Source organism: Phocoena phocoena, chromosome 9 (genome assembly GCF_963924675.1).
Source record: "Phocoena phocoena chromosome 9, mPhoPho1.1, whole genome shotgun sequence".
Taxonomy (NCBI): Eukaryota; Metazoa; Chordata; class Mammalia; order Artiodactyla; family Phocoenidae; genus Phocoena; species Phocoena phocoena.
In genome coordinates this window covers 92,922,027-92,946,395 of record NC_089227.1, presented here as the reverse complement: position 1 = coordinate 92,946,395, position 24,369 = coordinate 92,922,027, and the positions used below count along the sequence as shown (strand labels likewise).

General features: G+C 36.4%; 1 protein-coding gene across 6 annotated transcripts in view; it reads left to right on the top strand.

Moving 5' to 3' along the window:
• Positions 1-24,369, top strand: part of BRAF (B-Raf proto-oncogene, serine/threonine kinase) — a 153,744-nt gene that overhangs the window by 39,971 nt on the left and 89,404 nt on the right. For all 6 annotated transcript variants that reach the window (XM_065884233.1, XM_065884234.1, XM_065884232.1 and 3 more), the window contains exon 2: positions 18,793-18,894. In XM_065884233.1, coding sequence (XP_065740305.1) covers positions 18,793-18,894 — 102 coding nt within the window. The remainder of the gene's footprint in view (positions 1-18,792; positions 18,895-24,369) is intronic.

The following is a 24,369-nucleotide window of genomic DNA, read 5'->3' as shown; positions in this document are numbered from 1 at the left end:
GGCTTAGTTGCCCTGAGGCATGTGAGATCTTAGTTCCCCAACTGGGGATCGAACCCGCATCCCCTGCATTGGAAGGCAGAGTCTTAACCACTGGAGCACCAGGGAAGTCCCTTGTAGACTTTTTGATGATGGCCATTCTAACTGGTGTGAGGTGATACCTCACTGTAGCTTTGATTTGCATTTCTCTACCAACTAGCAATGTTGAGCATCTTTTCATATGCCTGTTGGCCATCTGTGTGTGTTCTTTGGAGAAATGTCTGTTTAGGTCTTCTGCCCATTTTTTGGTTGGGTTTTTTTTTTTTTTTAATATTGAGCTGTATGAACTGTTTGTATATTTTGGAAATTAAGCCCTTGTCAGTCACATCATTTGCATATATTTTATCCCAGACATAGCCTTTTTAGGCTTATTTGCTTTATCAATATCAAATTTATGTTTGGCATCTCTATTTATATGTCTTTCTGCATCTATAATAACTTTTGTTTCAGTATGGAGTCATGTTATAATCTTAGTGGCAGTTAATCTCAACATATGCAATACCAACAATGCATATAACTTAGTTGACTGACAACAGTGTGAATAGCCTTGGCCAAATTGTACATCCTCAGGCACTGGTAACTATATCATGCCTACCATGTGGGCAACAGCAATTTTAAGATGTCATCAATCATAAGATTGCATTCTGTTGTTATAATGTGCATGTGTGTGTGGTGGGGGGTGGTCTCTTAGAATGAGTGAAAAACATGTTATTTCTCAACTTCCAAATTTATATCTCCAGCCCAGACATCTTATTTAATTCTAGATGTGAATACCCAGCTCCTATTTAATGTCTTTACTCTGGTTGTTTAATAGGCATGTCAGGATGTTTAAAATAAAATTTCTAATTCCACATGTTGTGCCTTTTTCTCCTATCCCCAGTGTTCCTTCTGCAGTCTTTTTGATTTGGGGCTCTTATATTCTTTGACTTAGGTTAAAAACTGCAGAGTCAAAGATGATTGCTTTCCATCATACCCCACATTCAATTCGTCAGCAAATCCTGTTGACTCCACCTTTATACTATATCCAGAATCTGACGTGTTTTACCACCTCTGCCAGTATAAATTTGGTAAAAAGCACCATCATCTTTCCTTTGGCAGTCATCTCCCATCTGGTTTCTTGGCATCGACTCTTGCTCCCACTATGGTCCATTTTCAATGTAGCAGCCATTTAAAAAATCTAAGTGATCATGTCACTTTCTTTCTAAAAAACCAATCTCTATAGATATATAGTTCACATACTATATTAATCACCCATTTAATGTGTAATTCAGTGGCCTTTCATATGTTTACAGACTTGTGCAAAAACCCTCACCAAAATCAACTTTAGGATATTTTCATCACTCCAAAGAAGAAACCCACACCTCTTAGCTCTCATCCCTCAATCCCTTTATTCTCCCCAGTCTTAGGCAACCAGTAGTCTAGTTTCTGCCTCTTGTGGATTTCCCTATTCTGGACATTTTATGTAAATGGAAATACACAATTTGTGGTCCTTTGTAACTGGCTTCTTTCATTTAGTATTTAAGGTTTGTTCATGTTGTAGCGTATATATTTATTGCCAAATATATACATTGAACGGATATACACCACATTTTATTTATTATCAGTTGATGAATGTTTGAGTTGTTTCCCCTTTTTGGTTATTATGCATAACTCTGCTATGAACATTCACGTACAAGTTTTTGTATGTGTTGTTGTATGTCACTGTTCCTCTAACACGATGTATTATCTATTGTGTCTCAAGCCACCCCAAACCTTAGTACTTAAAACAATCACTATGAGTCTATGAGCAGTCTTACTTTGGCTAGACTATGCTTTTATGACCAGCTGGTGGTTCTAGGTAGGCTGGCTGGTCTAGGATGGCCTTGAAGGGCACTTGGTTCTATCAGGCTAGTCCACGCATGTTCTCATAGCAAGGCGGGGGTGTAAGAGCAAGCAAGTTCAGTTGTGCAGGAGGGCAAGAAGAAGTGTATATTTTCATTTTAAGCCTCTGCTTGGATCATGTTTGCTAATAACCTGTTGCCCAAAGTGAGTCAATTGGAGAAGCCAAGGGTCAGAGTGGAAAGGGGACTACAAAGTTATGACTCAGAAGGTATGTCTACAGGGAAACCATTAATTGGGGTCTTGAATGCAGTCAGCCTGTCTATCACACACACCAGTTTTAATCCTACCTTAATACCTTTGCCTTTGTTTCCCATCTGGTCTCCTTTTTATATAGCTGCATGGTGAGCTTGCTCCCTCACTTTTTCAGGTCTCTGTTCATATATCATCTTATCATTGAGACCTTCAAGTCTGACCACTCTCCAAAATTAATAGCCACCTACCTCTCTCCTGTTTCCTGGCTCTGTTTTTCTTTGTAACTTTTTATCACCATCTGATATATTATGTATTCTCTTTGTTTAGTGCTTGTCTTCCCTCAACTAGAATGTATGCTCTGTGAGGTCAGGGACTTTGTTTAATTGCGCTGTATTCATTGCCTAGAACCCTGCCATATAGTAGGCAATTATTAAATATTTGTTGAATGAAGGAATGCATCTACATTGAACCACTTTTACTTAAATTCTAATTTTCTCAAAAGTTCTCACCTGCCTTATGTTGGAGAATGTGTAAACGATCAGCTGTTCTTGGTTAGAATATCTAATGATGGAATATTTCTTCTGCTTCTTATAAACACATAGACTGTGCAGTATATGAGTAGTTTTGCCACTTATTAGCTGTCTGTCCTGGGCCAGTTTTTTTTTTTTTTTCATCTCTATTTTCTCATCTGTAAATTAAGGATAACAATAGTTTCAATCTCACTGAGGTGTTGGGAGGAGTTGAACAACTAAATATATATAAAGTGTGTAAACAGTTACTGCATAATATTCCTTTCACCCACTTGTTATGTACATGGCACAGGGAAAATGGATCTGGAAGCTGGAGAGGTCTTACATTGATGGAGAATTTGTGAGGTCTTTGAAAACTGGCAGTATATTTTTTTGGAAGTGGAAAGCACAGCAGAAAAAATAGCCAGGTGATATTTTTCCAGTGTGTGTATGGTTACATTGTATTCTTTTTTTTTGTGCGGTATGCGGGCCTCTCACTGCTGTGGCCTCTCCCGTTGTGGAGCACAGGCTCCGGACGCACAGGCTCAACAGCCATGGCTCACGGGCACAGCTGCTCTGCGGCATGTGGGATCCTCCCGGACCGGGGCACGAACCCGTGTCCCCTGCATCGGCAGGCGGACTCTCAACCACTGTGCCACCAGGGAAGCCCCTACATTGTATTCTTAAAACATTCACATACCACTAAGTGCTCTTCACAAAATATTATGTGTTGTTCCAGGGTTTACAAAAAAAAAAATGCCTAAAACTAGTGAGCATTCGTTTTAACGCTTGGGAGTCTTCTAGGTACCATTCTAGATATATCGGAGACAGGGTAGTTCATTACTTACACTGGATGCCTTGGGGCATGAGGACTTAATTCTCTCATGGAACCCCAGCTGAAAAAGAAAGAAAATATCTTGACTAAGATGGCTCCTACTTCTCTGACCTCAGTTGAACCCTCTTGAATGTGATTTAATCAGTCTGCCCTGAGCTTACCCAGAATATAGAGTTTTTATATTTTCGCACAGCCAGCACCTATAAAATACCTGCTTCTTGCCAGTATACTTAAGTGCTAGGAATAAAACAGTGATCAGTGTGTTACAGATCTCAACTTTACTGAACTTACAGCCCTAATAGGCCATTATAGCCCCAGTTATTTACTTGTGACAGTGTTTTTCCACAAATCTTTGTGACAGTGATTTTAGAATTGTAGGATGTGGTGCTCAGAAGTGTTTCGCATGGTTTTGGAAAACAGAGAGTGACTTGGGATAGGAGGTTACAATGGAAGAAAATTATGACCTGGGGGTTGTAGCAAAATTAATAGCAGGAAACATGATAAGTTGTTAAGATGTATAAAAATATTGTAACTGAAAGTCCTGAATCTGTGCTGCATCTGTTTCACATGATATAAATCTGCATTTTCATCCAATTTTATTCCTACTCCAAATGCAGTTCTGTTTAATTCAGTTATATGTATGTGACAAAAATTTGATCTGTTATACTGAAGACCCTTTTGAATAGTAGTGGTGAGTAGTTGAATTTTTTAAAGTTACGTAAATTTAGTGGACAATTTTATGGACAGTTTAAAATGGTTCATTTATGGTGCTGTTTTCTTTTGTGTTTTGTCAGGATCCTTGAAATGTTAGGATTTACTTGCTCTTAACCAACCAAAAGAAATATTTTGATCCTCTTATTCCATTTCAGATAATTTTAGATTAATTTCCAAGTTTAACTCAAAGTCAGGATATATTCTGTTATTGATTTCTTGAGTACCACTTTCCTATTTTTATTTATTACTGTCTACTGGCCAAAGTAATTGTGGAACTACGATCAACAAACTCTTAAATCCTCAGCCTCTTTCTTAACCTGAAAGGTTCCAGACACGTGTCTGGCCCTTGATTATAGCCGTTCTTCAGCCTTCTCAAGTAAAACTGTTTCTTCACAACTCACAGACTTCAGGACTAAGATATTAGTAAGGAATGACTATAAGAATTAATAATATCCTTGGGGAGGGGGTGGGAGATTGGGATTGACACATATACACTATTGATACTATGTATAAAATAGGTAAGTAATGAGAACTTACTGTATAGCACAGGGGACTCTGCATAATGCACTGTGGTGACCTAAATGAGAAGGAAATCCAAAAAAGGGGATGTATGTATATGTATAGCTGATTCATTTTGCTGTACAGTAGAAACTAACACAACAATGTAAAGCAACTATAGCCCAATAAAAATTAATTAAAAAAAAGAATAATATCCTTGACTCTCTAGTCCACCTCCCCTTTTATGGGCGGAATAAATATTGATACCAGCTGCCCAGTGTCTCTCTGCCTGCACTCAGGCAGTTGAATGTACTGCTCTAAGTTTATGCCATGAACCTCAACAGGGCTTCAACAGTGTCTGGCAGTGCTGTTCCTTCTTCACTTTCCCTGTTAAGACTGGATTCTCACTCATTGCAAACCTCTCACAGCCCCCATTCTCATCTGTGGACTTCACCTCAAACTTTATTGAGAAATTGGATGCAGCTGTCATCATCTTCGCATCACCATATCTGCAGACCTATCTGCATTGGTCTTCACGTTCTCAGTCTTCCTTTCTCTTGTTATCAGAGACCTTCCATGACAGTCTAATCTAATTCCTCTTCTTGTGACTCAGGTTCCATCTCTTCTTACTGTCTCTAGGGCTTCCTTCCTGCAGTTAGCCTCTCTTTTCCACATCATGAATTTCTCTCTATTGGATTTTCCCTTCAGCCTACAAACATACTCTGTTATCTGCCAGCCCTGATACATATGCAAATATATGTAAATATGATGATCAAAGATGTACAGTTATATAGATTTCATCCTTCCTAGTGTCTTCTATCCACTATTTCTTGTTCCTATCCTTATCCAATAAATTATCTTCATTGAATAGTTTTTCTCCTGCCTCAGTGTCTGTTTCTTCTCAACCGTTTTTGTGGACTCTATTCTTTACCAATCCTCTAAATATTGGTGGTCTCTAAGGTTGAGTCTTCTTTGCCTACACTCCCTTGGAAATTTGCTTATTAAAATACTGTGACACCCAAATGTATCTCCTGCCTCGTATCTCTTCCTGAGTGCTAAAATGCATAGCTAGCTGCCTCCTTGATCATTTAATTATCCTCTCTTGTGGGTGGTATAATACTTGATTTCTTCTCCTCGAGATTCCTCACTTGAGTAAATGGCATCACCGTCCACCCTGTTACTTAGTCAAAATCTTGGGATGAGCCTTGATTCTTATTTCTCTCTCTCACCCTTCTCCCATGTCTAATTTATTAGTGAGTTTCATTTTCCTACCTCTAAAATATATTCCAGATTCACCAGTTTTTCTCCATCTCCACTGCTTCCACTTTAGTCCAAGCAATCGTCTCTTGCTTAGCCTACAACCGTAGTCTCACTGGTCTTCTCTGCATCCATTCTTGCCCTTCCTATAATCTCTTCTCCACTAAAGTGATATTTGAGGCACTATATATATATACTGCTTTGGATTTACATTGTCTAGAATTAAAGTCTGACTTCATTGTTTACCAGCTTTGTGGCTTTGAGCAAAATACTTAACAGCTCTGTGCCACAGTATTCTCATCTATAAAATGGGATGATAATTGTCAATAATAATAAAATATCAATCAGGTTATGTCACACACACACACCCTTCCACTTTTGAAACTTTGAATTCTCATATCTTAGAATAAAATCAAAGCTACTTACCATGGCTTTCAGGATGCTTCATAACCTGGCCCTTTGCCTAATTGTTCTGACCACTTTTTGTTATCATTCTTGCTATCTTTAACTCTCTACTTTGAAACATGACTTTTTATGGAATATCTTTTTTTTTGGTTGGGGAGCAACTTAGGTTTTTGTTTTGTGTTTGTTTTGTTGTATGTAAAGATAGTGCCAAATTTTTAAAAATCAGTTGATGTTTTTTCACCTGGTGAATCATTTATCTTTATAAATAGACCTACTGTGTTTTCTAGTTTTGTGGGAGACTGGTAAATTCCTAGAAGTAGAACTGCGAAGTCAAAAGATAGTGTTTTCAGAACTATAAGTACTGTTGAGGTAAATTTTTGAGACCTTACGTGACCAAAAAGTTTCATTACCCTCATGCTTGATTGGTAGTTTCCTGGAGGGTAAAATTCTAGGTTCAAATCATTTTTATTCAGGGTAATGAAAACATTACTCCATTGTCTTTTCTGTTCAAAGCTTTATTGAGATATAATTCACATATCATAGAATGCACCCATTTAAAGAGTACACTTCAGTAGTTTTTAATATATTCCCAGAGTTGTGCAATCGTTATCACAATCCATTGTAGAACATTTTTATCACCCCAAAGAGAATCCCCCAGATAGAATTCATTCCCCATTCCCACTAACCCCCCAGCTTTAGACAATAAGTTAATCCATTTTCTGTTTCCATTCTCTTTTCATGTTGCTGATGAAAAGTCTGATATCAGTTTTAGTTATTCAGTAGGAAACATTTAGGGTTTTCTTCTCAACTTTGAGTTTCTGAAGTTTATTCATGGAAACTAGGATTTATTCAGACATGAGTCTTTTTTACTCATCCAGCTTAGCCCTCACTGAGCGTTTTCAGTCAGAATACTGATGTTTCTCCTTAGGTCAGAATATTTTAAAATTTTTATTTCTTCTATTTTCATCATTTAGAGTTTTTATCAAATGATTTTTTAACTTCCCGGATATGTTCTTAATATCCCAACTATTTACTTGTGTTATCACCTGTTTTTTCCTTTGTTTTGCTTTGCTTTACTTTCTGGGAAGTTTCTTTAACTTTATATTGCAAATCACTGCCATGGTCTTTACCAATGCTCATTCTGTTATTTACCCCTTCTAAATTTTTTCCCCAATAATAATATTTCCATTTTCTCCTTACCCAGTCATTCTGTTTGTTCATCGTGATCTTCCTCTTTCTTCCTGTTGGATTTTCAGTGTCTTCTTTTTTTTTTTAATTGATATATAATTGACATATAACATTATATTAGTTTCAGGTATACAACATAATGATTTGATATTTGTGTGTATTGAGAAATGATCACCACAATAAGTTAGTTAACATCCATTTTCACACAAAGAATTTTTTTTACCCCTTAGGATGAGAACTTTTAAGATCTACTCTCTTAGCCACTTTCAAATATACAGTACAGTACAGTATTATTAACTATAGTCACCATGCTGTACCTGTCTTGTGAATCTTGACTGTCTATTCATACTTATGAATAAAAGACTGAGTTAATTACAGTAGAGAACTTTGTAGTTATACAGATCTAGACTTCTTTTCTAAATGGGAAGTCTGATCGTGGGTTTTCCATAAGTCTTTTGTGTTCGTTGGTTGGTTTCTTTTAGGGCACAGGGATTGGAGTAGGCAGGTTACAAAAGTAAAGACAAGTTTAGTGTGGAAGGAGCTAACCAACTCACCAGGTCAATTTATTTATTTCCTTCCTTCTTTCCTTCCTTCCTTCCTTCCTTCCTTCCCTTTTCAAGCATACATAAAATTGTAGAGAATAATAGGACCATTCATGTATCCATTACCCAACTGTGTTGAATCATGTCTTTTTTCACATTTCCTTCAGATTTTTTAAATATATAAGAAAATTATAGAAACAATAATCAAAGAGATCATATAGATAATCAAAGATTACCTTTGAATCTATTCCTTGCCCTCTCTCTTTTCAGAGGTAACCATTATCCTGAATTTAGTGTTTATCATACCCATGCATGTTTCTATATTTTTGCTGTGGGTATATATCCATAAACAATGTCGATTCCATGTTTAAAGCTGTACATACCCTGGAATTTGCTTTTTTCACTCAGTATTGTGTTTTTGAGATGTGTTTATGTTGATATATTTAGCTTCAGTTCTTCATTTTGACTTCTATCTAGTATTCCATTTCACAAATATATTGGGAGTTTGCCCTTTTTTCTCTTAGGGAATATTTGACTTGGTTCCAATATTTTGCTATTATAAACATTATTGCAATGAATATGTCTTGTGCCTATGTTAATATGTAATAGCTAGATGATAGCTTAATGCCCATCTTCAACTTCACTAGATATTGCCAGTTTATTCTCAGACATTTACATCATACCCATGTGTAGAATAGAAGAGCATCTATTGCTATACATGGTTCGTGCTGAATTTTTTGCCAGTCCCATGGGTGTGAAATGGTTTCTCATTTTAATTTTCATTTCTTTGATTACTAATGAGGTCATTTATTTTATCATTTGTTTATTGGATATTCTGAATTCTCTTTAGTGAACTCTTATTCATAAACCCTTTGCTCTGTTTTCTTTTGGATTATTTGACCTTTTCTAAAGAGATAACCAGTTACCCCAGCATTATTTATTATACAGTTTTGTTCCCCACTAAATTATAATGCCAACACAAACCATATGCCATGTATATAAATACCTGTGCCTACTCAGCCATAAAAAAGAATGAAATAATGCCATTTGCAGCAACATGGATGGACCTAGAGATTATCATACTAAGTGAAGTAAGTCAGACAAAGACAAATATCATATGATATCACTTATATGTTGAACTTAAAAAAAAATGATACAAATGAACTTATTTACAAAACAGAAATAGACTCACAGACATAGAAAACAAACTTAGAGTTACCGGAGGGGAGGGATAAATTAGGAATTTGAGATTAAGAGGTAAATACTGCTATATATAAAACAGATAAACAACAAGGACTTAATGTATAGCACAGGGAACTATATTCAATATCTTGTAATCACCTATAATGGAAAAGAATCTGAAAAAGAATGTGTGTGTGTGTGTGTGTGTGTGTATAAAACTGAATCACTTTGCTATATACCTGAAACAGTGTAAATCAACGATACTTCAATTAAAAAAAAATCCATGTTAAAAAAAAATCCCTGTGCTTCTGAGTCCTTTATTCAGTCCATTTGCTCTGTTTTTCTATTCCTACCATACTATTGCTTTATAAATCGTGTCTGGTAACACCTTTCTTACTTTCCTTATTATTAAAAGGCTATCATTTTACAGTGCTTCCATAAGAATTTTAGAGTTTGTCAAATTCCATGGGAAAAAAATCTCTCTTGGGAATTTATTGTACTGCACTGAATTAATTTGGGGAAAATTGAGATTGTTATGGCATTGAGTCCTCACACACACACACACACACACACACACACAATTTACGTATTTGTCAAATGAAGAGGGGGCACACATACACATATCATATAGTGTAAATGTGAAATAAAGTTTAGTGGAGAAAAGTAAGTACCAGAATACACACAATCCCCTGAGCTCTTTTATTTCCACATATTTGTGTTTTTAGGGTAGATATAACTAGAATTAATTTACCATGGAAAGAGCTCCTAGGTAATAATTGGAGCTTTGATGTTGATGAAATAGCCTTATTAGAAAGGGAAAGGATCCTGAGCTCTGTAATTGTCCTCAGCCTCTTCTTGCATTGAGTAAACTCAGGCTGTTGAGTCAGCTTCTTGATAGGCTATAATAAGAGGGGAGGCAATTAGCCTCCAGAGTCATCTGAGTTTGTCTCTTATTAATACTTTTATGCACTTGTATATTATTTTGTTGTTTACGCCACAAAGATCTTGCAGTCTTTTGTTAGATTTATTCCTGAATTCTTTACAGTTTCTGTTGCTGTTGTGAACGGCATCTTTTTTTAATTGGCTCTGGCTGATGCATTGGAACACTATGTAATATTTGTATCCTTGATCTTACATCCGCCAGTCCCAGCCTTGCTGAACTCTTACATTAGTCTTTTTTTTTTTTTTTTTTTTTTTTTACATTAGTCTTTATAGTTAATAGTTATTAGCCCTAACCGTTTATAGAGTCTCTTGGGTTTTTCTATAGATAGCGTGTTTTCTACAAATAAATTTTTATCTCTACCAGTCCAATTCTGAAGTCTCTTTGTATCATATCTCCATGCCATTAACTGTAATGTCTTGTATATCACAGCAGTGATAACAGGCACCCTTATCTTTTTTTTTTTTTTTTTTTTTTTGCGGTACTCGGGCCTCTCACTGCTGTGGCCTCTCCCGCTGCGGAGCACAGGCTCCGGACGCGCAGGCTCAGCGGCCATGGCTCACGGACCCAGCCGCTCTACGGCATGTGGGATCCTCCCGGACCGGGGCACGAACCCGCGTCCCTTGCATCGGCAGGCGGACTCCCAACCGCTGCGCCACCAGGGAAGCCCTGGCACCCTTATCTTATTCCTCATCTTTCACTGTGGTATTTTGCTGCAGGTTTCATATACTTTATTAAAAGATCCCTATTTCTAACATTCTAAGATTTTTAAAATAAACGTTGACTTTTTCAAAAATATATTCACATTTTGTTACTCATTTATAATTTTGTTGCATCATGGTAAACGAATATGCTTTGTATGATAGCAATTTTTGTATTTATGAAACCTGCTTTGTGGCTGATATATAGAAGTAAAAGGAAGAGTAACAAAACTCGATCAATTTCGTAGAAGTCAGAAAAGCAAGAAGCAGCAGCATAAGCAGAAAGCACATAATAAGATGATAGAAATGTATCAGCTACAAAAATATAAATGAACTAAATTCTCTGGTTAAAACACAGATGTGTTTAAAACAAAACAAGCTAACAAAAAAAGAAGTCTATCTATAATTCATTTATAGGAGACCCACAATGGTTGAAAGTCAAAGGGTAAGAAAGGACAATACCAGACAAGTAGTGGTTAAATGCTGGTGTAGGTAGGTTAATATCAGACTTTAAGATAAAAAGCATCGTTGGGAGAAAGAGGACCATTACTTAACATTAAAGGTAAAAGAAATTAAAAGTTTGGGTAAGGGCTTCCCTGGTGGCGCAGTGGTTGAGAGTCCGCCTGCTGATGCAGGGGACACGGGTTCGTGCCCTGGTCCGGGAGGATCCCACATGCCGCAGAGCGGCTGGGCCTGTGAGCCATGGCCACTGAGCCTGCGCATCCGGAGCCTGTGCTCCGCAACGGGAGAGGCCACAACAGTGGGAGGCCCGCGTACCAAAGGAGAAAAAAAAAAAGTTTGGGTAAGAGCTCAAACCTACAGAAACGTTGAAATAATAGTACCATGAATACTTACATAAATACTATTTACACTACCTAGATTCAACAGTATGTTAACATTTTGCTCAATTTATAGCTCCTAAGGAAAAAAAAGAAATTATTTTACCTGGTCACAATATCATTATGTCTAGGAAGATTGACAGTTTCGTAATCTTATATCTAGTACATGTTCAAATTTGCACAGTTACCCCAAGAATATCGTTTATAGCTGTTCTCCATCCCTGAACTAAGATCTTCTCTTTGTGCATGCATTAAATCAGTTGCTGTCTTTTAGTAGTAGTTGTCTTTTAGTCTGAAGTGACCACCCACCGTTTTGTTTCCCATGACGTAATTTATTAAAGAGACCAGGACAGTGGTCATGGAATGACATGTTTGGGTTTGTCTGATTTCATAGCTTTGATTTTCAAAGGAAGGTAAAAATCTTATAGAATGTCGCATATTCCATATTTGTCTGATTATTTCATTGTGGTTCTTTTAGCATATTTTTCTTTATTCCTTATATTTCATCTAAACTAGAAGCTAAGTATAAAGGTTTAGATTCTATTTAAAAGTTTTGCATGTATACTTCATGGGTGATAAATAATGTATTGTTTATGTTGCATCACATTAAGAGGCACTTGTCAAGTTGTCACTGTTAATGATTCTAAGCCACATCTCTCCTTGTAAAGGTGTATGTTTCCCTTTGTCTTTAATCTGGGGGGAAATACTTCGGCACTATGCTAGTATCCTGTTCATCAATTTTTCACCTAATGGTTTTAGCATCCTGTCCTTTCCTGAATCAATTATTTTATATTAGCTGTCATTGTTTTGTAAAGAGGAGCTTCTTGGGACTTTCCTGGTGGTGCAGTGGTTAAGAATCTGCCTGCCAGTGCAGGGGACACAAGTTTGAGCTCTGGTCCGGGAAGATCCTGCATGCCACAGAGCAACTAAGCCTGTGCACCACAACTACTGAGGCTGCGCTCTAGAGCCCGTGAGCCACAACTACTGAGCCCGCATGCCACAACCACTGAAGCCCGCACATCTAGAGCCCATGCTCTGCAACAAGAGAAGCCACTGCAGTGAGAAGCCTGCGCACCACAACAAAGAATAGCCCCCACTCGCTGCAACTAGGGAAAAACCCGCTCACAGCAACAAAGACCCAACACAGCCAAAAATCAATCAGTTAATTAATTAAAAATAACACACATACGTGCTATTTACTTATTAAAAAAAAGAGAAGAGCTTCTTATATCAAATGAGAATAACTATGATTTTTCCCCTAAAAGGCAGGATAAATGCATAATTCTTTTCCATTAATATTTAATTTTCTAAAGATGTCACAGTTACCTAAAGTCTCCCATCAAACACTATTTTTATGGGCTAGTGAATTTTTATTTTTTTAAATGTATGCAGTCTATTATAGCTAATTGTAGTCTTTACTCTTTTTGCTGAAAACCTCCCAAATTTGACCAGTAGGGGTCCCTTCAGGCTAGCTCCTGTGTTGTTTTCACATCTGTCCAACACAACAAGATGTTCCAGAACTCCTCTTCTTGAATAATAAATAGATGGACCTTAAAATGCTTTAGTGCTGGCCATTTCTCTCATTAGTTGTAGTCATTGTTTTAGTTGTTATTTTATATAGTCTATGCTTACTTTATATATACTCTCATGTTTAGAGTTTCTAGGTTCCCCATTTGTATTAGTTTCCTGTGGCTGCAATAGCAAATTGCCACAAACTTGGTGGGTTACAACAGTACAAATTTATTCTCTTAGCAAGTCTGAAATAGGTTTCACTAGGCCAAAACTAAGGTGTCAGAAAGGCTGTGCTCTCTCTAGAGCAATTTCCTTGCCTTTTCCAGCTTCTAGCGTTGCATTCCTTGACTCATGGACCCTTCTTCCAACTTCAAGGCCAGCAGTGTAGCATCTTCAAATCTCTCTGGTAGGTCTCCTATTGCCTGATGCTCTGTAGTAAAATCTCCCTCCAGTTCCATTTTATAAGGACGTGATTACACTTAGGGCCCACCCAGATAATCCAGGATAATCTCTCTAACTCAAGATACTTAATTACATTTGCACAGTTCTTTTTGTCATATAAGGTACCATTTATAGGTTCTGGGTTTCAGGATGTATACATCTTGGGGGATGTTAATTAGCCTGCCATACTGTTCTTTTATATTATTCTGGGTTCAGTTTCCTTTTTCTAGGTTGTTAGCTATTTTCTTTTAGCACCTTGAAGTCAATTCATTATCCTCTGGCTTCTTTTACTGTTCTTAGGAGTATGACGTCAGTCTAATTTATCTTTCTTTTCTTTCTGGTTGACCTTAAGAACTTTTGTGCATTTTCACTTCAACCTGGATGGTTGTGGACTTAGTTTTATCTGTCACGGCCAGGACTCATTTTGCTACTCTTGAGTATTTTTGATTTCCAACTGTTTTGGAAAATTACAGCCATCTTCTTTTCAAATATCTCTCCCATTTTCTGTTTACCTCTGCATTTACTAATTCTGTTCTTTATGTCTTTCATGTTTTCCTTTCATTTTTTTCTGCCTTTTGGCTAATTTTCTCTGAATCATCTTCTAGTTCTTTAATTCTCTTTTCAAGTCTAATCTATTTACTTATACTGAGATTTTGTTTAATGACTATATGATTCAAAATTCAGTCTTTGTAGTTTCTTCATGCTTCCTTTTTATATGTATGTGTTGTCTTTAAGCTTTGAGATCTTCCAGAGTTATTTCAGTAGGAACTTCCTCTTATATTTTGGTCCACAGTTTATTAGCTTTGATTTTTTTTGGTCAAGCTTGATTATATCTGTATTATTTTAGAGGAATTACTCAATTTTTTCTGGTGAATGACAGGTGTGCTAGTTTTCTTGTTTTCAGTACCATGATTCTTTTAACAATTTTCTTGGAATTTTAGGAAAAAGTCTCTTCTTTATTATTATTTATTATCTTTGGTAATAATCATTTGTTTTTTGGCATCTATTAGACTAGTCCTGTAATTTTCTCCTTTGACCTAAAGTATTATGTTACTGGATTCCTAATGAATGACTATCCCCACATTTAAAAATACATATATAGTTTTGAATTATGTTTAAGAGTTTGTCTTTCCTCACAGTCTGGATTATTTTGTGGCTTTATTTTTTTGTCTTATCTTTGTCAAGGTTTGACATATAAAATGAATTTGGAAGATTTTCTTTTTTACATATATTATCACCTATTAATAATTGATAGTATATTTCCTTAAAGGTTTGATAGAAACCAATAATTTGGATCTGATACCTTCTTATTGGGAGGAGGGGAGTCAGTGGCTATAGTTTTTTCTGCCTTTGCTACCCTTCAGTTCCTCCCATAGCAGTTTGTCTGCATTATATTTTAACTTGGCTTTTAAAAAAAAATTCAGTCCTTTTTTGGAGACTGAATTTTGCCATTTTTAAAGTTGCTAGAAATGATAAGTTGGTTACTAGTATTGCCTGGTTTTAATTGCTGTGTTCTACTGAAGAGATCACAAAAGGATAGGAAATCTTCTAGTACCTTTCTTGAAGTTTTTTGTTCTTAATTCTTTCATTTCCCTTTTAGGATTGTTGTAACAGTTTTTCTTGTTTTTCCAAGAAGACATTTTAAGGCCAAAGCTCTATGTCTACTGTTAACTTTACAGTATCTTATTCTACTTTTTAATATATCGTCAAAGTATAAATATCATCAAAGTTTTTTTTCTTACTCTTTGGGGAAAATCTGAAAGAAGTTCCTCTCCCAGACTCATCTTTTCTAATTACAGCTAGGGTTCATAGTGATTTTTCTTCATTCTTCGGATATAAAGTTGCTTTTGTTTGGAAGTTAAGAAACCTGCCTTTCAGGCATTTGTCGTCAGGCCCTGCATTTTCTACCTCCAGCAAGAAAATTTAATTCTAATCAGTTCTAATCAGCTCAGTCTCCTCATTTCCCCCATGCTCTTTGCCCTCTCTAATTTTTTTTCTTTTCCCTTTCTCCCATTCTGTGGGGGAATGGTTCTTTACCCTAACTGCACATGAATTTTATCTGTGGAGCTTTAAAAAAAAAAAAAAAGGAATGTACTTAATTTCCTGGACTGGAAAGAATTGCTGAACTAGGATTAATATTTCTCTCTTATGCTATTCTGAAGACAGCTTAAATCTTAGCTCCAGCACTAATTGAATACATGTTATGACAAAGACACACCAAGATAAGTGATGGGGGAATAAAAGATGAATAAAACATGTTTCTGATCTCACAGTAGCTAATAGACATGAAAAACATAAGCAATTTTAGGATATCAAATTTTGATTATAAAGCAGTTCTGCCTGGGTGGTCAATGAACTCATCATAGAGGGAGTTTGTCATTTTCTGAGATGAAGAGACTGTAAGAAAAACAAGTTTTGAAGGGGCTCTGGGGGACAGATCAAAAGTTGACTTTTGAGCATGTTAAGTTTGAGATGCTTATTAGTTATCTTAGTAGAGATATTCAGTAAGTAGTTGGACAAAAAGTCTGGAGTTGAGAGGATAGAGTTGGGTTTAAAAATTTGGGTTTCATCAATTCATATTTGGCATATAAAGTCACAAGATTAGGTAAGATTACTTGGGGAGTAAGTGTAGCTAGAGAAAAGAAGATACCTAATACTTGTTGGGGATATGAGAAATTAGTGAAGGAGTCATAAAGGAAAATATTGTAATATCTGACTGTAGAAAAAATTAGAAACTTTTGTCATTTCTTCTCAAACTTTAATAAGGATCACTTTGTTAAAGTTTGGTAGGTCTGAAATGGGGCCTGAGATTCTGCTACTCTAACAAACTTCCAGAAGATTATGCTGCTGGTAGTCTGTGGGCCGTGCTTTGAGTAGCAAGACTTTCTGTGACTATAGAGACATAAAGTAAAACGAAGGAAAGACTGCAACGTTTGTAGGAGAATAAGGATTAATACCCAGAATATCCAGAATAAAGGGTATCTATAAATGAACAAGAAAAAAATAGGTGGGGAGAAAGGATACAGATAGGGAATTTTCCATAAAGAAATTAAAATGGTCAATAAACATGAAAAATGCTCAACTTTCTAGGAAATACAAATTGAAACAACAAGATCATCTTTCCCCTTAAGATCAGGAAAAGTTTAAAAATTTGAAAATATCCAGTGTTGGTGGGATTGTGGGGAAAAGGGTGGACTGATACCCTAGTAGGAGGGTATCTTGGTACCTTTTTCCTTTTGGAAGACCATTTGGCATATTAACTTTTTAAATGTGCATATCCTTCAATCCAGAAATCCTTTGCCTTAGTATCTAAAAGGAAAACTTGTACCTTTGCCCAGAAAGGCATTTCAGAGCTATTCACTGAATTGTTTGAAGTTGAGAAAAATGAAATAATCTAAATGTCCTCTAGTAAGGAATTATTAAATAAACCAAGGGTCCTGAAACCCTTTGCTCACTTATTCTCCCTTGTACATTTTAAAATTGTCTCACATTTTTGGGACTTCTCTGGTGGCTCAGTGGTTAAGAATCCGCCTGCCAATGCAGAGGACATGGGTTCGAGCCCTGGTCCGGGGAGATCCCACATACTGTGGAGCAACTAAGCTGGTGCACCACAACTACTGAGCCTGTGCTCTAGAGCTCACAAGCCACAACTACTGAGTCCACGTGCCACAACTACTGAAGCTCACGCACCAGAGCCCATGCTCTGCAACAAGAGAAGCCACCGCAATGAGAAGTCCGTGCACCGCAATGAAGAGTAGGCCCCGCTCACCACAACTAGAGAAAGCCCATGCACAGCAACAAAGACCCAATGCAGCCAATAAATAAATAAATAAAAAATTTTTAGAAAATTGTCTCACATTTTTTCATTATAACTGTAATAGTTTAAAAGACCATGATTTCTAGTATATGTTAAATAGATTTTGGTTACACCTTAAAATTGCAGATTCAAATCATTCAGTTTATAGAGAGTATCTATCATATACCATATGGTAATTTGCAGAGCAGATTCTCACACCACTCAGATAAATTGAACTCATTTTTCATTAAGGAAAAAAAATCTGACTTCTTATTTATCTTAAAATAAACATGTAATATGTGCCTGTATTATGACTTTGAATTCTCAGCTGGCTGAGACTTCTGAATTCTCAGCTGGCTGGCTGGTTAAATGGATGAGGCTTGGAGCCTTCCCAAGAATGTGTTTCATTAATAAAATAAGGTCTTGCTCTTAATTTTCCCCCCCTTTTCCTTCTTCTTTTGTTTGTTAGGTGCTTTGAAGTTTATACAGCTCAGAACAGTGCACCTTAGTAGGATTTGAGATGGATAAGAACTTTGCCTTTCTTTTACAAAGTGGAGAATTAAAATAGTGGTAATTTTAAAAGGAGAGGAAGAAAGGAGAACTAGTTCTAAAGCAGATCGACTAGGAAGAGTACAGATAGACATTGAGGATCTGGAAATTGATTCTCCTAAAATCATCCATGTCGACCTAACCTTAGGTTACCGTTGAAGTTTGAAGACCGTTGAAATAAGCAGCGCCATAACAGTATTTTGAAATGAATGTTAGATCTATCTATACTTAATTCAGCCATTTAAAAGGATGCTTATACAACCCTTGAAATGGAGTAAAATACATGTGTATTGACATGGAAAGAATTCTGAGGCATGTTGTTTGGTGAAAAAAGCAAGTGTTAAAAATATTTTAATATGTAATATTTATATTATATATAGTTGTATATTTTATATATGTATATATTTATGTTTTTTACTTGAGTAAAAAGGAAACATGGAAGAATGTATATCAGACTGTAAACAGCACTTTTTGGCAGGGGGCCCAGCAATGTGGGGAAAGTGAAAAGAGATTTTCATTGCTTGTTCCTGAATACTCATGTATTACTTAAATCTTTTATAGTTGAGAATATATTGTGTTACTAGTGTAGGAAAAAATTTTTTAAAGTTTAATAATAAAAGGGAAAAACCACTATACTAAGTGATCTCTAAGGTCTCTAAGCTTTAAATTTCAAGGAACACTGGCAGTTACTGCAGTATTTTAATAGAAATGTTAAAATATTTCTAATTCATATTCTAAATGATTTGTATTCAAATTCTTTCAAAATATTTTTTAGGTGTGGAATATCAAACAAATGATTAAATTGACACAGGAGCATATAGAGGCCCTACTGGACAAATTTGGTGGGGAGCATAATCCACCATCAATATATCTGGAGGTAAGCTTTTGAGTATCATATATGTAGTAATTTTGGAAAGAAGAAAATGAACTTATAAAAAAGCATTTGTACTGGTAATATTGGTTATTTTAGGGAGTGGGATTAGAAGTAGATATGGGAAGAGAGAATTAGCTTTGTCTTTATTGTACTTTTTAATCTTGTTTCACTTGTTACAATAAATATGTAGTATTTTCTAATTTGGAAAATATCAAAACTAAAGGAGAAGTTGTATATAAGCTTCAAAATATCACCCTGGTTTAAAAAAAAACAAAAACTTAGTGAAAAAAAGAGAGAGAGAAAACAGTCTTTTCTGGAGGTCAGCAAACTAGTTACCATATTAGAAAATGGGGAGAATTTTGTGAAATATCTTTTTCCCAGAACAAATCCCCACAAAATAGGTTTTTGCTTCCTTATGGATAAAGTCTACAGTATTTAAATAGCTCAAAATTTCTTAGCCTTACTGTTTGATAGTGCCTTCAGGCTTTTGTATCAAACCTTTAACATAATTGTAAATTTATTGATTAGTCATTGTTCTTAATCCTGTGAGGTAGTAGTTACTGTTATAATCACAGGTAGGCTTTCTTGGCGTTAGTTTCCTATGTAAGTCACTCAGCTTCCACAGCTAGGAAGCTGTTATGGAATCTAGGCAGTCAGGCTCCACAGCCCACACTGCTTACCACTACACTATACTGGCTGTCTCTATAAAAGCTGGCTCCAACTGTAATCACTAGTTACACTGGGAGATAACCCTAAATTACAAATGATCAGGTTACCATTTGCCTTCAAATGCCAGAGATTTTTAGGCATGGATTGACAGACTCCTAAACGAAAATTCTAATTTAGTAATCTAATTACTTTTAAAGGGTAAGTAAATCTTCAGTATTTCGAGAGAAAGTAAGCTTGCATTTCTAAAATAAACTTGGAAGTTTGGAAATAACTGCTAATAAACTGTTCTCTTCTTCATATGGCTTATCACAGAGCACACTGCCAGTTAGTATCGGTGCTAGGACTAGAATTCATACTTCTGAATATAGTTAGCGTACTTTCTAATATCCCATGCTGTCTGTTTTTTTTTTTTTTAACATCTTTATTGGGGTATAATTGCTTTGCAATGGTGTGTTAGTTTCTGTTTTATAACAAAGTGAATCAGTTATACATATGTTCCCATATCTCTTCCCTCATGCGTCTCCCTCCCTCCCACCCTCCCTATCCCACCCCTCCAGGCGGTCACAAAGCACCGAGCCAATATCCCTGTGCCATGCGGCTGCTTCCCACTAGCTATCTACCTTACATTTGTTAGTGTGTATATGTCCATGACTCACTCTCGCCCTGTCACAGCTCACCCTTCCCCTCCCCATATCCTCAAGTCCGTTCTCCCGTAGGTCTGTGTCTTTATTCCTGTCTTACCCCTAGGTTCTTCATGACATTTTTCTTTCTTCTTAAATTCCATATATATGTGTTAGCATACGGTATTGGTCTTTTTATTTCTGACTTACTTCACTCTGTATGACAAACTCTAGGTCTATCCACCTCATTACAAATAGCTCAATTTCGTTTCTTTTTATGGCTGAGTAATATTCCATTGTATATATGTGCCACATCTTCTTTATCCATTCATCCGATGATGGGCACTTAGGTTGTTTCCATCTCCGGGCTATTATAAATAGACATGCTGTCTGTTTTACTTGTATGTGTGAGGAGAATGAGCAAAGGAGTCATAAGGAGGCAAATAGTCCTGGTGAAAATAGTAATTCTTTGTTAATCAGAATTAGACAACTTAACCAGCAGTTTTTCTGCCAACCATTTTGTGTCAGGAAACTTTCCCCATCCTCAGATGTAATCCATTTGCATCGATCACCATGTCTCACTGTTGCAGGGATTTACTACCCCTCCACACACATACGCTTCAGGCTTTTTACTATTTGAATTACATCTAACGAGGACGGTATACAGCAGACTATACCTCATAGGTTATATCGTTAGCATGTAGATTCTTACTCTCAGGGACTAACACTACACAATTTCTCTGTAGAAGGCAGTATAATATAGTAGTTAAGATGAACCATGGAGTCACACAGACCCTGTGTTTAAATTCTGGCTCTGCCTTAATTTATGCAGACAGGTTACCTAACCTCCTTATACCTCACCTCATTGGTAAGATGGGATTGTATCACACATATGGTAATTTAAAGATTAAATTGAGTTTATAATTATGAAATAGCATAGTTCCTGACACATATTAAGTGCTCCGTAAATCTTTGATTCATTTGTTCAACAGATAATTTTTGAGTGCCTGCTAATATTTGTACTTGTCTAAGCTCAGGGGATATAACAAAAAACAGCCCCACCCAACCCACCCTCAGCCAGATCTCTGCCTTCAGATAGCTTGTATGTTAATCAGGGGAGTGGGTTACAGAAAATAAACATAGAAATAATAAAACATTGAACTTACCACCATTTGATATACTGTGAAGAGGAGCCTGGCTGCAGATGACAGTATTCTTCCCTGAGGAAAGTTGACCAGGCCCAGGGAAAAGACTTGTGGGTATTGCTATTTGAAGGCCCTTAAGTGGGTAATCTACTGATTACCCACTGAGACCCACCATTCTCCTTTTTGTCTCTATGAATTTTACTACTATAGAATGTCACGTAAGTGGAATTCTAACATATTTCCTGTAACTGGCTGATTTCATTTGGCATAATGTCTTCAAGCTTCATCCATGTTGAAGCATGTGTCAAAATTTTCTTCCTATTTAACGCTGAATAATATTCCATTGTATGTATATATCACATTTTATTTATCCAAATGGCTACCTTCAGTGGGTGGTTGTTTCCACCTTTTGGTTACTGTGAATAATGCTGATTTTACTTCTTTGGGGGCTGTATACCCAGAGTGGAATTACTGAATCATAAGACAATTCTATATTTAATTTTTTAAGGAATTGCCATTCTCTTTTCCATAAGCAGCTACATTTTGCATTCCCACTAACAATTCTTTATATGCTTGCCAAGACTTATTTTCTGTGTGTGTGTGTGTGTGTGTGTGTGTGTGTGTGTGTGTGTGTTTAATAATAGGCATCCTAATAAGTGTGAAGTGGTATCTCATTGTGGAAATGCAAATCTCCAACTTTGTTCTTCTTTTTCAAAATTGTTTTGGCTATTTGGGATCCCTTGAATTTCCTCATGAATTTCAGAATGGATTTTTCTATTTCTCCAAACACATTGCCATTTTGGTAGGGCTTACACTGAATCTGTAGATTACTTTGGGTAGTATTGACATCAAGAGTCCTTAACTCTTAAATATGAATGGACGGTTAAGAATAACCAGATAGGGACTTCCCTGGTGGCACAGTGGTTAAGAATCCATCTGCCAATGCAGGGGACATGGGTTCGAGCCCTGGTCCAGGAAGATCCCACATGCCACAGGGCAGCCTGTGTGCCACAACGACTGAGCCTGTGCTCTAGAGCCTGCGAGCCACAACTACTGAGCCTGCATGCCTAGAGCCCGTGCTCTGCAATAAAACAAGCCACCTCAGTGAGAAGCCCGCACACCGCAACCAAGAGTAGCCCCCGCTCACCTCGACTAGAGAAAGCCAGCGCGCAGCAAGAAGACCCAATGCAGCCAAAAATAAAATAAATAATAAAAATTTTTAAAAAGATTAATAAATAAATAACCAAATATTTAAAGAAAGCTATTAACAGGAAATATAATGGCAGAAATGGTCAAAAGGAACTCAGAAACAGTGCAGAGAACAGAAGAAAATTTGAAAATAACTATAATTAACATCAAAGATAAGAGAAAATATAGTAATCTGTTCTTGTTTCGTGGTTGTACTAAAGAAGCAAAAGTAATAGAGAATAAGAGCTCTTGAAACTAAAATAGTAAATTAAAATGGCATAACAGAAAATTTAAATATGTGTGTGTGTATCTGCATGTGCATATAAACAGACAAACAAACAAATGCTATAAAGTTAAGGACATCTTCCAGAACGTAGAAAAAAACAAAGATGGAAAATATTAAAGGAAAGATCAGAAAAATTAGAGAATAAGTCTAGGAGATCTATAAAAATTAAAAATGTTTTTAATCTGCAAAAAACAAATAACAATTTGTCCAAACATGTAGGGGTATTAATTTCCGCTCCCATAACAAGAAATGTGAAGGTAAATTATTCAAAGATTGTTCTACAGCTCAAGGTTGTCAGACACTGGGGTAGATTGCTGTAGTCCTTTTGGTTTTTCTGTCATAACTGCAGCACATCTGAGAATCGTACTCTAACACAAGACGTCAAATCAGAAAGAAGGGATCACAGATGTTCTCTGGTGTACTGAGCCCTTGCAAGGAGGAAAACCTCCCCCCCCAAATCCCTTACAAGTCTTTACATTTCACTAACCAGAATGGGGTTACATACACCCCTAGACTAGTGCCTGTGCTTACATTTCCTGAAATAAGAGGCTAAAAAGTAAAAATTTCCCAGTGTTCACAATTTGGCTTCAGATTAATTTGTGCACTGGCAGGTAGAAGTTGTGCTATAGCATTTCGAAAGAAACCCCTTTGGTGTTTTCATAGAGAGATAAATCTTTACCTATCTCTCCATTTCTTCCTTTTAGCAGAACAGAATGAAATCACTTATATCACCATCAGAAATCCTTGTGGCTTTCTTTTTTCTATGTACTAATTTATTTAAAAACGAGTTTTTAAGTTCTAGATTTTCTCCAACTGGCATATGAATAATAATTAACATTCTGTTTATTCCCTTGATGATAACTGCAGTGAAATGAACTACTGTACTCTAAAGAATTTCAGGTTTGTCTTTTCAATCATTGGTTCCAGTCTTTTCTTTTTACCATCATACAGAGGAAGAAAAGATGAGTTTCCCCTAAAGGTCGTTCCCCAGAATTTCATATTTTTCTCCCAATTCTTCTGTATTTACTCATCCAACAAATTATTTGAATGCCTTCTGTGTGTAAGATATAATGCTAGATGCTTTTCTAGTAGTAGATTCTTCTTTCTAGACCTGATATATTGGATTCCAGAGGTGAAGGGATAAAGTTTCTGGAATAACCCTACATATCTAGTGTTAACACACTGAGTCCAAGCTACCCCTGAATTTATATGTATGCTGGAGTCCCCTGCAGACAGACAGATGATGACAATAAAGCTCCTAACATTTATTGAGTGATTGCTGTGCCAGGAACTGTTCTAAGCATACAGTAGGTCATTTAATCCTCAGCCTGCCCTGTGAGTTATATTTAATATTCTCATTTCCATTTTATAGATGAGGAAGCTCAGGCACAGAGGGTTTTAATAATAACATGACGAGAGTTACACAACTAGTAATGGGGTAGCCAAAGTTTGAAGCCAGACATTCTGAATTCAGAACCTGTGTTCTTTTTCTTTTTTTTATGAGTCTTCTATAACTGCTTACATTTTCCCCACGTGTATGTCTTCTTTTTTATCAGAGCCTGTGCTCTTA